Source organism: Salvelinus namaycush, chromosome 1, assembly GCF_016432855.1.
Source record: "Salvelinus namaycush isolate Seneca chromosome 1, SaNama_1.0, whole genome shotgun sequence".
NCBI classification, from domain to species: Eukaryota; Metazoa; Chordata; class Actinopteri; order Salmoniformes; family Salmonidae; genus Salvelinus; species Salvelinus namaycush.
In genome coordinates, this window is record NC_052307.1 from 59,611,921 (window position 1) to 59,628,042 (window position 16,122).

At 42.1% G+C, this 16,122-nt stretch overlaps 1 protein-coding gene across 7 annotated transcripts in view; it reads left to right on the top strand.

Moving 5' to 3' along the window:
- Window positions 1-484: 484 nt before the first annotated feature.
- tjp1a (tight junction protein 1a) overlaps window positions 485-16,122 on the top strand; it is an 83,897-nt gene continuing 68,259 nt past the window's right edge. For all 7 annotated transcript variants that reach the window (XM_038991613.1, XM_038991639.1, XM_038991644.1 and 4 more), the window contains exon 1: window positions 485-907. In XM_038991613.1, the coding sequence (XP_038847541.1) occupies window positions 884-907 (24 nt within the window). In that variant the 5' untranslated portion in view covers window positions 485-883. The remainder of the gene's footprint in view (window positions 908-16,122) is intronic.

The following is a 16,122-nucleotide window of genomic DNA, read 5'->3' on the forward strand; positions in this document are numbered from 1 at the left end:
GTCTCAAGAATCATATAAATCAATGTATTTTCACTTTATCGTTGTCAGCGTCAGCTGGATATGTTATGTGACAGGTGTTTTAGGAGTTCACAAGTACTGTGCTTCAATATAGTAAATAAACACTGCGGGCCTGTCAGTCACCAAGTAAACGTGAACATGCAGCAGCATCACATCAGCGAAATCCCCTCTCCTCTCTTCACAATTGCCCATGGTCCGCATAGTTCATTATCAAGAAAAATAGTGATATCTGTTGTTTTTTTTGCATTAAGAATAGTTTATACGGGTAAATTAATATATAAATATAACGTATACGTTTGACCTGAATGTCCGACATGCGTGCATAATCATAATATTTTTGTTTAGAGTAAGTACATTTAGTTAAACGGCAATGCCCTGTTTTCCATCCAGTACCATCACCCCTACAGAGGTGCAATGGACTCTTCCAGTCAGACATGTCACGATCGTTGGTTGGAGAGGAGAGAATCGAGCAGGGACAGGCATACAAAGCCTGCCATTGCAGTTTTACTGCTTTGGATTTGCGGACGAAGTGATATCTACATTTCTTCAAACGTTTCAACCAACGTTCATTAAAATAAATTACAAAAAGGCAACGTATTTGAGTTGGACTATTTTAAACGGAGTAATTTCAAATGAATAGGCATATCGGGTAAAGTTACATTGAAGGCAAACTACTGAAGATAATGAACTTTGGACTTTTCACACACAAATTTGGGTCATGTTTCACGACGTCCTGAAAAAATAAAATATTATTGCCCGGCGTGGCGGCAGCTGGGCGAAATTCAGAAGAAGGAATTTTGCGCTTTGGTTGAAGTGATAATACTAACACTAACTTGCTACTTTGGGAGCGGAGCAAGCAAGTAAAATGTCTGCCAAAACAGCTTCTAAGGTAGGATACCCGACGGAACTACAGAAAAAAAGTTACGAAGTATTTTATTTTGCGCCGAATGCATAATCTTCTCATCAAGGGAAACTGGGAAATACTATCAACATCAGATTGTTCGTCTAGTTTATGTGTCTCTGTCAATGTTGTCAGTGGTTGATGAGATCGACATGATCGAACGTTACCTCAACTGTATTTATGTTAGGTGAATGTCATTCATGCGACCAGGGAGGTATTGATCATGAAGCATTCAGGATTTTATAATGTTTTGAAAAGAAGCAAAAAAGAATGGGCTCACTAAACTGACAATTTTTGCATATTATTGTCAGGGGTGCCCCAATAAAACACCTGTTGATCATCTACATTTGGGGGCCACATACCATTTCTTCAATGCTGGTGGTTAGTTACATTTTTGAGTTTGTCTTGACAGTGAAAACAGTTACTGTGGCAAACTTTATTTGAATGGAGATATCATAATAATGCGTTGCAATACTGTAACGGTTGGTTTCCGACGTTCAAAGCCCGGGTAAAGAATGTTCAGTGTTAATCAATTATGTCGTAGTCTTGATACAATGACACGATTGTTCATTAGAACCAATAGTAAACTACAACCCGTAGTTTTATATCGGTGTCATTCACCGGGCAATCATGTTTGTTTACTGGGCCTATGCAGATTTTCGAGTGAATGGGGTCAAGTTAGACACGTCTCAATTGTACATGCTATTGCTCCACACACACTGCGTAGGGTCAAGATAGGCCATGCCCCAGTCTAGTCAGTCAAGGCCATGTGGATTAAAATACGTAATGTATCTGTTCTAGTGTAGTTTTAGTGGTTTGGCTTGGCATGTTTCAACCCTGTTTGACCAGGTGAAAGCTGGCAGCAACACATTTTGGGAGTGGTTGTAAATAGGTTAATCCACAAATTACAACGCATACCAAAGTTTTCAAGTGTGCCAATTGGTTTCTCTGTCACACAGAGTTGTCTGACAACCTAGGAATGTGTACTGTAGTTTCACACTAATGAAATTCAGGTTTGGTCAGTTTTTCCAATTCAGGTGGAACCATCTCAGGTGATGTAATGCAGGTGTCCTATGTGGTGTATCTCACTACATCATACTATGGATATTTAAAGTGGACAGCTGTCCATTGAAAGTGCAAGTGACAACTGAAGTGCAATGTTCTGTTTGCTGGATGGTGCTCGGTCTGTCAAGAAGGCTATCATCTGTTTTGATATAGAATGTGTTGCTACCAGCATGTGTTCACTGATAAATAAGCCTTCTGGTTCATTTGGCTGTCACTCTGGCCCACTTGTTCAATCTGAATTAGAGGTCGACCAATTTAATTAGGGCCAATTTCAAGTTTTCATAACGATAGGTAATCTGCATTTTTGGACGCCGATTATGGCTGATTACATTTCAATTCACGAGGAGACTGCGTGGCAGGCTGACCACCTGTTACGCGAGTGCAGCAAGGAGCCAAGATAAGTTGCTAGCTAGCATTAGACTTATCTTATAAAAAACAATCAATCTTAACATAATCACTAGTTAACTCCACATGATTGATATTACTAGTTTATCTAGCTTGTCCTGCGTTGCATATAATCAATGTGGTGCCTGTTAATTTATCATCGAATCACAGCCTACTTCGGCAAATGGGTGATGATTTAACAAAAGTGCATTTGCGAAAAAGCACTTTCGTTGCACCAATGTACCTAACCATAAACACCAATGCCTTTCTTTAAATCAATACACAAGTATTTATTTTTAAAGATGCATATTTAGTTAATATTGCCTGCTAACATTCATTTATTTTAACTAGGGAAAGTGTGTCACTTCTCTTGCCTTCAGTGCAAGCAGAGTCAGGATATATGCAGCAGTTTCGGCCGCCTGGCTCGTTGCGAACTGTGTGAAGACCATTTCTTCCTAACAAAGACCGTAATTAATTTGCCAGAATATTACATAATTATGACATAACATTGAAGGTTGTGCAATGTAACAGCAATATTTAGACTTAGGGATGCCACCCGTTAGATAAAATACATAACAGTTCCGTATTTCATTGAAAGAAACGTTTTGTTTTCGAAATGATCGTTTCTGGATTTGACCATATTAATGACCTAAGGCTCGTATTTCTGTGTGTTTATTATAATTAAGACTATGATTTGATAGAGCAGTATGACTGTGAGCGGTTGTAGGCAGCAGCAGTCTCTTAAGCATTCATTCAAACAGCACTTTCCTGCATTTGCCAGCAGCTCTTCGCAATGCTTGAAGCACAGTGCTGTTTATGACTTCAAGCCAAGATTAGGCTGGCAATACTATAGTGCCTATAAGAACATCCAATAGTCAAAGGTATATGAAATACAAATGGTATGGGGAGAAATAGTCCTATAATAACTACAACCTAAAACTTCTTAACTGGGAATATTGAAGACTCATGTTAAAAGGAACCACCAGCTTTCATATGTTCTCATGTTCTGAGCAAGGAACTTAAATGTTAGCTTTTCTACATGGCACATATTGCACTTTTACTTTCTTCTCCAGCACTGTGTTTTTGCAATTTTTAAACCAAATTAAACATGTTTCATTATTTATTTGAGACTAAATAGATTTTTATTATGTATTATATTAAGTTAAAATAAGTGTTCATTCAGTATTGTTGTAATTGTCATTTACAAATATATTTTAAAAAACCTGACGATTTAATCGTTATCGGCTTTTTTTGGTCCTCCAGTAATCGGTATCGGCGTTGATAAATCATAATCGGTCGACCTCTAATCTGAATACATCACCTCTGCTTGGATGATTACGTTTTCAATATAGGATACATTACCATACATTGAGTTAGGGACTGTTGTTCAGGGATCACTGCTTTATTTAAGGAATAGCTTTGAGGCCACATCAAGCAGTGCATGCCCCTCAGACCCACACCCCCCTAATTCACTTCACATAACTATTTAACTCCTATAGATGTTTGTAGTACAATACACCATACATGCAATATCTCTCTAGCTATGACTAATGTCAGGAATGTTGTGTGAAAAGTGTAACTTGAATGCCTGTGGTTTTATCGGTCCAGTCACAGGCCCATGTGTACTATGAATTCGTCCAGAGGAATTTCACCACACATATTCCAGTGGTCAGAGTCACATTGAGTAATGAAAGACACAGAGAATGATCTGAAGGCTGTTTCTAGACCAGTGTTGTGACACCTGGAACAGGTCATGATCACATCTGTAGTTGAGGTGACATAATCTCTTTCAAAGGTCAAGCATGCTGAAATCAAACCCTAATAAAATAATTATATTAATGTCATGGAAACATAATGGTCGTTTTTACAGTGTCACATAATAATTGTTTACTTATAATTGTCCTCATCATAATGCATTTCCTGTCTTGGAGGAAGTGTGCAGCACAGCCTCATGTTTATCTGAAAATGGGATTAGGTAGAGCTCACTCAGCACAGCAGTAGCAGCTGCATTTTCATAGTGTTTCTGCTGGAGCACGAAGTAGGAGTGGACGTTGCCAACATTTCAAAAGCTGTGTGAAACCCCATTAATCCAGCTCATGAAGACATTAACTCTTCTTCCACAATACATTTTAATTCTGTCCTCATCCCTCCCTTGTCTTTTGCTGTTTACACTCGCTGAATAGGAGTACAACACCACAAAATACAAATAATTTATTGTATCAGCTCGCTCTAAAAATAGGCCACAAGCTTGTGTTTTCAGGGTGAAAGAATAGTAGTGAAATTAAGCAAGGGGGTTTGAAAGGCTTTGCAGTCTGTGCTCTTGCCCTCCCTCTCATGTATGGCTGGAGAGGCTGTGGTAATTATGAGGACGAGTCCCCGTGGCCTTAGTGGACTCACTTAGCTCACGTCTTCTGTTTTCCTTTGATGATGATTACACCTCACATTTACATCAGCGATTGGGGGTGGGGGGGTGCAATTAGGCTTCTCTGTGGCCTGGAGAGGTGATGTTTTTGTTTTCCTGTATCACTGGTCGCTCTGTGGTCCTTTAGCCATATTTTTTATTTTAGAGAGAGCTGCTGGATGTTTCAGTGCAGACGGGGCTAGTCTCTCTCGCTCTCTCTTTCTCTGTGCCATGAGAGGTTCTGCGGACAGAAGGTCTCAAGTGGCCCCCATGAAGATGAGCTAGGAGCCCTGGCCCCTTGTGCAGCTGAGCTTTCAGTTTTGGTCAGACAAAGTGTTCTAAAACAACACTGCTTCCTATCAAGAGCACTGCCCACATGACCATCAGTTATCTAGACTCCACCGTTTTATCTCTAGTTTATCTAGTAGTGAAATACAACCAAGTTATGCTTAAAGACATGCTACAGAACTTTGGCGACTAGTAACTATTTTTTTAAACTTCCTGCTTTGTGCTGGATGTTTCAATGTGTAGTTCATACATGCATAATCTATGAGCAGAATTACTGTATTACCACAATTGGCCACAAAATCCCTACTTAGAAAGTGACTGTTTACTGGAAGCTGTGCAACGCCATTTTCACCCACGTGGGCCAGCCCCATAGCAATTCAAGTTCTAGCCACTGAGCTTAAGCCCCTTACCGTTAGTGACAGCTAGCAAGATGCGTGCACACATAGCAGAGTGAGAGAGAGCAATGACGTGTGCACATATGTGATGCAATTTTCAGGGACCACCTTTTGACTCGTGAACTTTACGTTCAGAAATACTGCCTAAAAACTATACAAAAGTACCGGTGAATCTCTAACACTACCCTCGTAGCTCTTCTGTCTGTTATCAAGTTTTATTTGTCACATGCGCTGAATACAACAAGTGTAGACTTTACTGTGAAATGCTTACTTACAAGCCCTTAACCAACAGTGCAGTTCAAGAAGAAAATATTTACCAAGTAGACTAAAATAAAAAGTACTAATTAAAGCAACACAATAACAATAACGAGGCTATATACAGGGGGCCCCGGTACTGAGTCAGTGTGCGGGGGTACAGGCTAGTTGAGGTAATCTGTACATGTAGGTGGGGGTGACGTGACTATGCATAGATAATAAACAGTGAGTAGCAGCAGTGTACAAAAAGGGAAGGGGGGGGGGGGTCATTGTAAATTGTCCGGTGGCGATTTTATGAATTGTTCAGCAGTCTTATGGCTTGGGGGTAGAAGCTGTTGAGGAGCCTTTTGGTCCTAGACTTAGCTCTCCGGTACCGCTTGCCGTGCGGTAGCAGAGAAAACGGTCTATAACTTGGGTGACTGGAGTCTCTGACAATTTTATGGGCTTTCCTCTGACACCGCCTATTATATAGGTCCTGGATGGCAGGAAACTTGGCCCCAGTGATGTATTAGGCTGTTCACACTACCCTCTGTAGCGCCTTACTGTCAGATGCCGAGCAGTTGCCATACCCGGCGGTGATACAACCTGTCAGGATGCTCTCGATGGTGCAGCTGTAGAACCTTTTGAGTATCTGAGCACCATGCCAAATCTTTTCAGTCTCCTGAGGGGGAGATGCTATCTAGTGGTAGCCTAATTCTTTCTGTTAAGTCTCTCATAAAGCATTCATAACATGCATAACAAACTACAGTTACTTACGGAGTTATGTTAAAACATGTCGTATGATACATTATTTGAATGTATTACATCATTTTGATGAGTTACATAATGGTTTGTTTTGGATTGTGTTTGAATTAGAGCTGGGCAATAAGGACAAGAATCCATACCTGGACAAATTGACTGAATTGATGCGATAACGATAAATAGAATGATACGTTTATAACATGAATGTGCACCGCAGTTGTTTTTCGTTATCCTTTCAACTAATACTACTACTACTACTACTACTACTACTAGTTTGATGGTTGTAGCCATTAACAATCACCCATATAAGCAAACTTATTTGGTTTCCAACTTTACCTTTCTATTGAGACAATATTTTACAGATTTTAGATGAAACATTGCAAAGCTTTAATGTGCAGCTGTTGTGTGTTTTTAATTGTTTTATTGAATAGTGCTGGACTTCATTAAGATGGCCCAAACTGACACGGTCTGTGTCCAAGATGGATCCTGTCGTCCCAGGGGAGTTGACTGTTGCCCCTGGATGAGCAGCAGCTGAACACGTCACTGAACGCTGGGTGTTTCAGAGCATTCTTGGCAAGGGTGCTGTCCTTCAGCCTGTCCAATGCCATATTCTATTCCAGTTCCACATGGCTGTGTTGCATACTACTGTGAAATAAGCACTGTGGTGTTTGTCTCTGTCTTGACTCGTATGATAGCTAGCTAGAGCACCCAACCTCTGCTCAAAACCGAATGGGTCAAGAGGGGGACTGGAATGGAAAATGTCAAAGATGGCTGCTCAGAATGCACAAATTTTTGGGGGGACAAATTTAATTCAAATGCGCCTTAAATGGCCTGCTGTGATGTAGTATTATTTTTCCTTTCTCTTTGAAGTCATAGATTTATACAGCACAGGGAAAAAAAGACCCTTGTTGGAAGTGTCTTCCCCCTTGTTATTTGGTCATGGGTTGTTAAGGAGAGGGCAACCTGCTGTTATGTTTTGGTAACAATGATACTCTAATGAAGTGCTGCACTTACCTTATCAGTGGGTATCGGTCCTATAGATACCTTTATGTGTGGAAGGAATGTGAAGACTGACGGGCACAGCAGAGGCAGGTGGGGGGGGGAGAGAACAACATACCACAGGGAGGGGAGAGGGGGAGATGCACTGCCTATATAATCTGAATCACATGGAACCTCCTTAAAAAAAGACCTCATCTCTCACCCATAATCACAGCATTAAATCCTAGAGATATGGGGGTGCCTTTAAACTGTTTGCAGTCTACCATTATTTTCTTCTCACTGCTTTCTATCTGTGATCCCAGAATAGTGGCTAGATAGAGAATTGAGTTTGACAGCTTGAGGGTTCTTACAGAATTCCTAATCTATGTTTTGCCATAAGTACCAAACACAGCTGTAGACTAGATTCAATGACATAGAATTTTCTCTAGAATCTAGGAGGAGTGATACCACCGTGTGTTGGGAAAGATTAACGACCCCACATGTTCTCTCATTGCCTCAGACAGGCAGACTACCCAGTCTGCCAGTATCCTGCTCCTGGTGTATGGTGTGTTTTTACTGGTGTGTCTGTGTAAGCTGGCCGGATAATTACAGGGATCATGAATGGGGGAGGAGGGATGGTTGATATTGTGGTAGTGGGACTGACTGGGACTGTCGTGGTGTTTTCACAGGCAGGGAAGCACACAGCAGAGAGAGCAGGTCTGTCTCTCCCACCCCCCACCTGCTGAGTCAGTCGACTGATACTTATCTCCCACAATCACACTGGTGCCTGGTCCCTGGGTTTGGGTTCCAGGAAAGGGTGCCTGCTCTCTGCACGCACCAACCAGCATCTCAGCATTTCTGTTTTGACTCCTCAACAGGAGAAACTGCGGTTTCTGTAGCTACCCCAGTTTGCGTGTTTGGTTTGTAAAATGGTAGATTTGATGTCACTGCCGCTCCCAGGCCAGCCAAGCCACCCATCCTTGCCTTGTTGGCAGGTCAGATCTCTGAGGATTTATCCTCAGTCAGGAACCACCAGCAGCACAAGGGATTTGACACAGGCAAGGCTGGTTGTTTTTGTGTGTGAATGACTGACTGACTGCAGCTCAGAGCGTTGAAATAGTCATCCTATGGCTTATCCTACATTTTTTTAGTCACTCGTTCGGGAAATGATCATGTTTTTGTTATGTAGGTCACCTACCTGCCGCATTGCTGGAGCCCTCTTCACAGTGCCATCCCATCCTATTTTGCTTTAGTCATGAATTATTGTACGATGACGTACAATATTTACATATGCATGTCATTACAATGGTCATACTTCAACCATAGGTCCCCGTGTTCATAGAGTTGTTTATGGAATATTCACTACATTTCATACATGTCGACTCTGTCCTGTGTGTCTGTTTTATTAAAACATGCCTTGGTACTGATCAGACTAAATCAGTCTCAGGCGCAGCTGCACTGCACTTTCTACTCCTCTCACTCTGTCTCCCCAGCACACTTTGGAGAGAGTGTGTGTGTGTGTCTTCAGTTAGTGTTCTTTTAGTTTGTCTGTCCCCTTGAGCAACTCTGCCATGTTTACCTATTCCTCCCTTCTTCTCTCACCCTCCTTACGACGTCCACATGCTTCCCAGCCGAAACAGTTAGTGCATAGACTGTATTGTGCTTACATTTTGGGATGTTTTGGGATGTTTGGGGGCGCACATCTTTTTTCTTGAAGCAAGCCGAAGTCGGTAGCTAAAGTCTACGCCCCTTCATCTGTGATTGGTCAACAGTAGAGATTCTTCAGTAAAGTCTTGGTTGTCATTCAAAGAAAGACGGCTCATTTTCGTGGTTATTTTTTTAATTTGAGAAATACTGCACCAAACATCTTAGATGTAAAATTGCACAACTAAGATCTCCTCTGCAAAAATGTCAAAATGAAGTGAGTTATCATAGAATAATTTCAACTGTTTTGAGAAGGTGTGTACTAGCTATGCCATCTCAATATGGACAAACGGTACTATTGCCGCGTTTTTCTTGTTTTTCAAGTGAAGGTCTTTTAAGGGAGTATGTGAGCACACTCGTTTGGAATTCGGCTAGGCGCCAGCCGAGCTGAAACTAGCTGACGCCTTTACTCTTCCCACCTTCCCCCTATCCTCTCCCATCCACTGTTATTTTGTGTATAAAGTCTGACTTAAGCCTTTCTGTCTCAGTACACAGGAAAAATATCATTACTCAAGCCCCGGGAGCAACTGGGGTTATGTTGTTAAATTGCTTGATTAACACAGCAAAACCTAAGCCTTCTATTTTCTACTGTTCAACTCTACCCTCTGAGTTTTACTCCACTGGAAACCGCTTTCAAATGTTATATAATCACCATTTGTGAAATTGTAGAATTCACCTTTTAAGTATACGAGTTGTAATTTCTCAGAAATATTATTTGAGGTTATGATCGTTTTCCAGTAATACAGTTACAGTTCCTCAGGAGAAAGAATGTAATCTTTGCTGTCTTTTTCTATGCTCCAGTGTCCTGTTTATATCATCTACAAATTAAATTGTCCATAATGACAGATTATACGTACAGTCAGGAAAAGGATTCAAACAAGACCTTCCTGCCACTGATTTTACACACACACACACACACACACACACACACACACACACACACACACAAAACAACCCTGTTGTCTGTCTTTGACAAATAGCTATGGCAGACAAGGTTTGTTTTGTGGCTTGCGCCTGTAGTTATACTTTGCTCACAATGCACACACAACTCCTGGTGAGTTCTGATGGTGTACTTGACTGAGGCCATAGTGTGCACACCATATAAGAAACCCTTGTCACATCCTCTCATTTAGCCCTTTTAAGGTGGAACCTGAGTGTTGTCTGTTCTCTATCACATCTCTCTCAGGATCCCAGCCCTTTGATTCAACATACAGTTGAAGTCAGAAGTTTACTACACCTTAGGCAAATACATTTAAACTCAGTTTTTTGCAATTCCTGATATTTAATCAGAGTAAAAATTCTCTATCTTAGGTCAGTTAGGATCACCACTTTATTTTAAGAATATGAAATGTCAGAATAATAGTAGATTTATTTAAACTTGTATTTCTTTCATCACATTCCCAGTGGATCAGAAGTTTACATGCATTCAATTAGTATTTGGTAGCATTGCCTTTAAATTGTTTAACTTGGGTCAAACGTTTCGGGTAGCCTTCCACAAGCTTCCCACAATAAGTTGGGTGAATTTTGGCCCATTCCTCCTGACAGAGCTGGTGTAACTTAGTCAGGTTTGTCAGTTCTGCCCACACATTTTTTATACGATAGAGCTCAGGGCTTTGTGATGGACACTCCAACACCTTGACTTTGTTGTCCTTAAGCCATTTTCCCACAACTTTGGTAGTATGCTTGGGGTCATTGTCCATTTGGAAGACCCATTTGCGACCAAGCTTTAACTTCCTGACTGATGTCTTGAGATGTTGCTTCAATATATCCACATAATTTTCTTTCCTCATGATGCCACCATTCCCTCCTGCAGCAAAGCACCCTCAAAACATGATGCTGCCACCCCCGTGCTTCACGGTTGGGGATGGTGTTCTTCGGCTTGCAAGCCTCCTCCTTTTTCCTCCAAACATAACAATGGTCATTATGGCCAAACAGTTCTGTTTTTGTTTCATCAGACCAGAGGACATTTCTCCAAAAAGTACGATCTTTGTCCCCATGTGCAGTTGCAAACCGTAGTCTCAAACCGTAGTTATGGCGGTTTTGGAGCAGTGGCTTCTTCCTTGATGAGTGGCTTTCAGGTTAGGTGGATATAGATACTTTTGTACCTGTTTCCTCCAGCATCTTCAAGGTCCTTTGCTGCTGTTCTGGGATTGATTTGCACTTTTCTCACAAGTACGTTCATCTCTAGGAGACAGAATGCGTCTTGGCTGATTTCTTTTGATTTTCCCATGATGTCAAGCAAAGAGACACTTAGTTTGAAGGTAGGCCTTGAAATGCATCCACAGGTACACATCCAAGTGACTCAAATGATGTCAGCCTATCAGAAGCTTCTAAAGCGATGACATAATTTTCTGAAATTATCCAAGCTGTTTAGGGCACAGTCAACTTAGTGTATGTAAACTTCTGATACAGTGAAATAATCTGTTAACAATTGTTGGAAAAATTACTTGTGTCATGCGCAAAGTAGATGTCCTATCCGACTTGCCAAAACTATAGTTTGTTAACAAGACATTTGTGGAGTGGTGTATGTAAACTTCTGACTTCAACTGTATAGTCGTCGTCCCCCCCCTTCCCGTAACTTCTATGTTGTAATTAGTTCATGTATGATGAGATACTGGGTCTATGCATAGATTGATTAAACTCTAGATAAACTCAGCCTCAATCAATCAAATGTATTTATAAAGCCCTTTTTTACATTAGCAGACGTCACAGTACTTATACAGATACCAAGCCTAAAAGAGCCCAAAGAGCACGCAATGCCGATGTAGAAGCACAGTGGCTAGGAAAAGGCAGGAACCTAGAGATGAACCAGGGCTCTTGCTAGATGTTGGTGTTATTAATTAAGGTTTATTATTATGCATGTACTACTCATTAATGCATACATGTTTTCTCCCTGAGATGATAATTGCGTCTCCTCTGAAATGCAGGGTGGGAAAGTAACATGGTCGCCTGGCCCCTAACAGTAACCAACTCATTAATTCAGTAGATGTGGGCCAGGCTGAGGCCTACAACATGGCCATTGTGACTGAGGCTCTGAAAGCTTGGGAATTTCTCTGAGTGGACTTGGCTTCTTGTTTTAGTGGGGCTGGGCCGTGTGTGTGTGGGGTGGAGGCCCAGCCCTGCTGGGGTAGTGGGCTGGCTGGCCCATGAAGACTTCCGCATGCTTCGGTTCCGCTGGCTCCTATCCGAAATCGGGTAACTGAACGAGTGTGCTCGCATACCTTCGACCATCGCTTGAAAAGACCTTTACTTAAACGATAAATGCAGCAATGATATTGTTTGTCCCTCCTAAGACGCTGTAGCCAGTATACACGTTGTGATGTGTAAGTTCCGACGACTTCGGCTTCCGAACTTTGACTTGCCTCAAAGATTTTTTGTGTGCACGAACAGCCGAAGAAACCCTTGCTGAAGGCCAAAAAAAAAAAAAGTCACAAAATGTTGTCATAATATATGCACAAACTATTTTGGATGGGAAGCTGCTCTGTTGTCCACTGTACTGTAGGGACAGGCACCATCGCTCTCTGGAGGCCAACATGGTCAGCCTCAAGGACCCTGCTGAATACACCCTTTGTTTTACCACCGTGTGTGTGTGTGTGTTTTAAATCCCAGCTTAAGAAATGGTGACATAGGAACGTTTTGTCAGGGGTCGTGTTTGGGTTTAGTTCCATAAGACGACACTAGCAAACACACCCCGATCCCCAGTCACCGTTAATTAACCTCCCTTCGTTAGTCCCTGCCTCATGTTGCTCATTCTGAAAGGCTCTCCAATGCCCTATTCTCTAGCAGGAGATTTTCCTCCTCCTATGGCTGATTTGTTAGTGGCTTGCCAATTACTGCACCTCTGATTGTGTTTGATGGGAACAATGGCTGTATGGTTGTTGTATTTTTCTCAGTTTTTCATGACCAACCCAAGCCTGTTCTTTCAAAAGTTTCTATTAGTGTCCTGTGATAAGTAAACTAATGCAGTAATCTCCCTGAGTGTTACAATCTCTCGCTCTGCGTGTTCTCATACTGAGCTCAGTATTTCCAGTGTTATCAAAAATAGGAAAAGCGAGAGAGAAGCTAGGGAAAGCGATAAAAGGAGGGAGAGAGCGGGGCCTTGGCTTCTTATCAGCACATTCCTGACCTCTTAAGTTGTGTTCTGTGGCAGGGCTGATAGCTGTGTGGCTAGTGATTGGCTGAGTCCAGGGCTGATTTACAGACTCCTGTGTGATGGCAATGCCAGATTTCCTGCTGCCTGCATGGGCCTGGTTATCGTCCCTGACCTCAGCGCAGTCTAATGGGTCAGACACAACATCAGGATTGTCAAACGTTTGCCTGCCAACAGTACGTAGCACATCTGAACAGAGTGTCGGCAGTCAATCTCTTTTGTGTTCACACAGCAAGGCCCTTTAAGTCTTCAACCAAGTCGTCAAATTCTCCAAACCAGATTGTGGCAGAAGCGTTGTTTGGCAATGCATGTCCACGTGTGTTGCTTTATGGTCATGTCAATGTTAGCTAACTAGCTAGATGTGCTAATGTTACTGTTGTTCTACAAAGCCCTTGTTGATACTAGCCAGATGGCCACAGCTAGATAATTAGCTAGCAAGATGTCAAAGAAAACATTTAAACTCTCCATAATCTCACACAGCCCATAGATATGTTTAGCTAGCTGGCTAACATTCACTAGCTAACTAGCTGTTGTGCTAGCTAGGTAAAGTAAAGACACTGCATTTACTCTTGGTGGCCAGCTACAGGCTGCTTCATGGAAACTAATCCATTGTGATTTAATTATGTTACTAGCTACAGTGGCCAGATAGCTAGCTTGCTAAAGCATTTAGTGTTGTGTGCATTGTGCTGCACTTACCACTCCAATTTGATGTGACTGCATTGCTCAGTTAGCTAGCTAACTAATAAGCTAGAGCACATTATCAAATTGAACAAAAAAATCCTTCAAGCACATCTTCTTAACTAGATGTAAAAGCTGTAAAGACTCTAGAAAAGCTTTATTGTTTTAGTGAGAACAATTCTGATGAAAACCATTTATAGAAGTTAAAGTAAAAACCCAAACCGGTCTGTGCATCAATACAGGTGTATATAGTAAAATACTGTATACCGTCCAGCCCTACCAGTTCATTAGATACCTTTTTGACAGTGATTACAAGTGAAGTGCAGGATGTGTTTGAGGAAGTGGCTCAGTGGAGCTTTAACCCTTTGGCTCTGATATTGCTGCTGAACAGAGCAGAGGGTGTTTGTGGGGAAAAGTTTGTGTTCCAAGTGAAGTTCATCATGCTCCATCCCTACTGCTGATGGCAGAGAGAGAGGACAGTTAGGCTCTGGTTGAGTGGGGATGACTTTGCTGGTGGGCTAGCTGGGAATGATATGCTAGGCCTACTGTATCTCTCTGGGTCACTGGGTAGCACTGCTGCACATCAGGGCTGTGAAAGTCTCTTAGAGGAAATCATCCTAATTTGTGAATGGTTACAGGATCGGAAACGTTTGATTCTAGTTTCTACTTCACAGTAGGGCCGTTTTAAATATTTTTTCTTCTGAAATGCCTTCTTGAACATGTGCACTTTATTGTGCCATAAATACAAACTTGTATGGAATCCGTAAAATATTAACAAAACATTTTTAATTATGAGCCTAGTTTAGCCAATTAGAAAGCACAAAGCTATATAGGGAGAAAGACAGGATCCTTCCTGGCTAGACATGATTGTCTGAGGTAATGGAGGGTTTGGACTTGCCGAGAGATGAATCCTGATTGGTCTGTCATGTCACAGGCTTCTGTCTATAACAGAATGGGAGCTTCCCTGGTCAGTATACAGTGCATTCTGAAAGTATTCAGACCCCTTGACCTTTTCCACATTCTGTTACAGCCTTATTCTAAAATGTATTGCATTTAAAAAAAATCATCAATCTACACACAATACCCCATAATAACAAAGTGAAAACAGGTTTTAGAAATATACTAACAACAAATTTGTATATTTCTAAAAATTGTGCTCAGGTGCATCCTGTTTCCATTGATCATCCTTGATGTTTCTACTACTTGATTGGAGCCCACCTGTGTTAAATTCAATTGATTTGGACATGATTTGGAAAGGCACACACCTGTCAATATAAGGTCCCACAGTTGACAGTGCATGTCAGAGCAAAAACCAAGCCATGAGGTCAAAGGAATTGTCCGTAGAGCTCCGAGACAGGATTATGTCGAGGCACAGATCTGGGGAAGGATACCAAAACATTTCTGCAGCATTGAAGCTCCCCAAGAAACATTGGCACTCCATCATTCTTAAATGGAAGAAGTTTGGAACCACCAAGACTCTTCCTAGGGCTGGCCAACCTGAGCAATCAGGGGAGAAGGGCCTTGGTCGTGGAGGTTACCAAGAACCCAATGGTCACTCTGACAGAGCTCTAGAGTGCCTCTGTGGAGTTGGGAGAACCCTACTAAAGGACAGCCATCTCTGCAGCACCACCAATCAGGCCTTCATGGTAGTGGCCAGACGGAAGCCACTCCTCAGTAAAAGGCACATGACAGCCCGCTTGGAGTTAGCCAAAAGGCATCTAAAGACTCTCAGACCATAAGAAACAATTGAAACCAAGGTTGAACTCTTTGGCCTGAATGCCAAGCGTCACATCTGGAGGAAACCTGGAACCATCCCTACGGTGAAGCATGGTGGTGTTAGCATCATGCTGTGGGAATGTTCTTCAGCGGCAGGGAGTGGGAGACTAGGCAGGATCGAGGGAAATATGAACAGTGCAAAGTACAGAGACCCTTGATGAAATCCTGCTCAGGACCTCAGACTGGGGCGAAGGTTCACCTGCCAACAGGACAACGACCCTAAGCACACAGCCAAGACTACGCAGGAGTGGCTTTGGGACAAGTCTCTGAATGTCCTTGAGTGGCCCGCCAGAGCCCGGACTTGAACCCAATCGAACATCTCTTAAAATAGCTGTGCAGCGACGCTCCACATCCAACCTGACAGCTTGAGAGGATCCGCAGAGAAGAA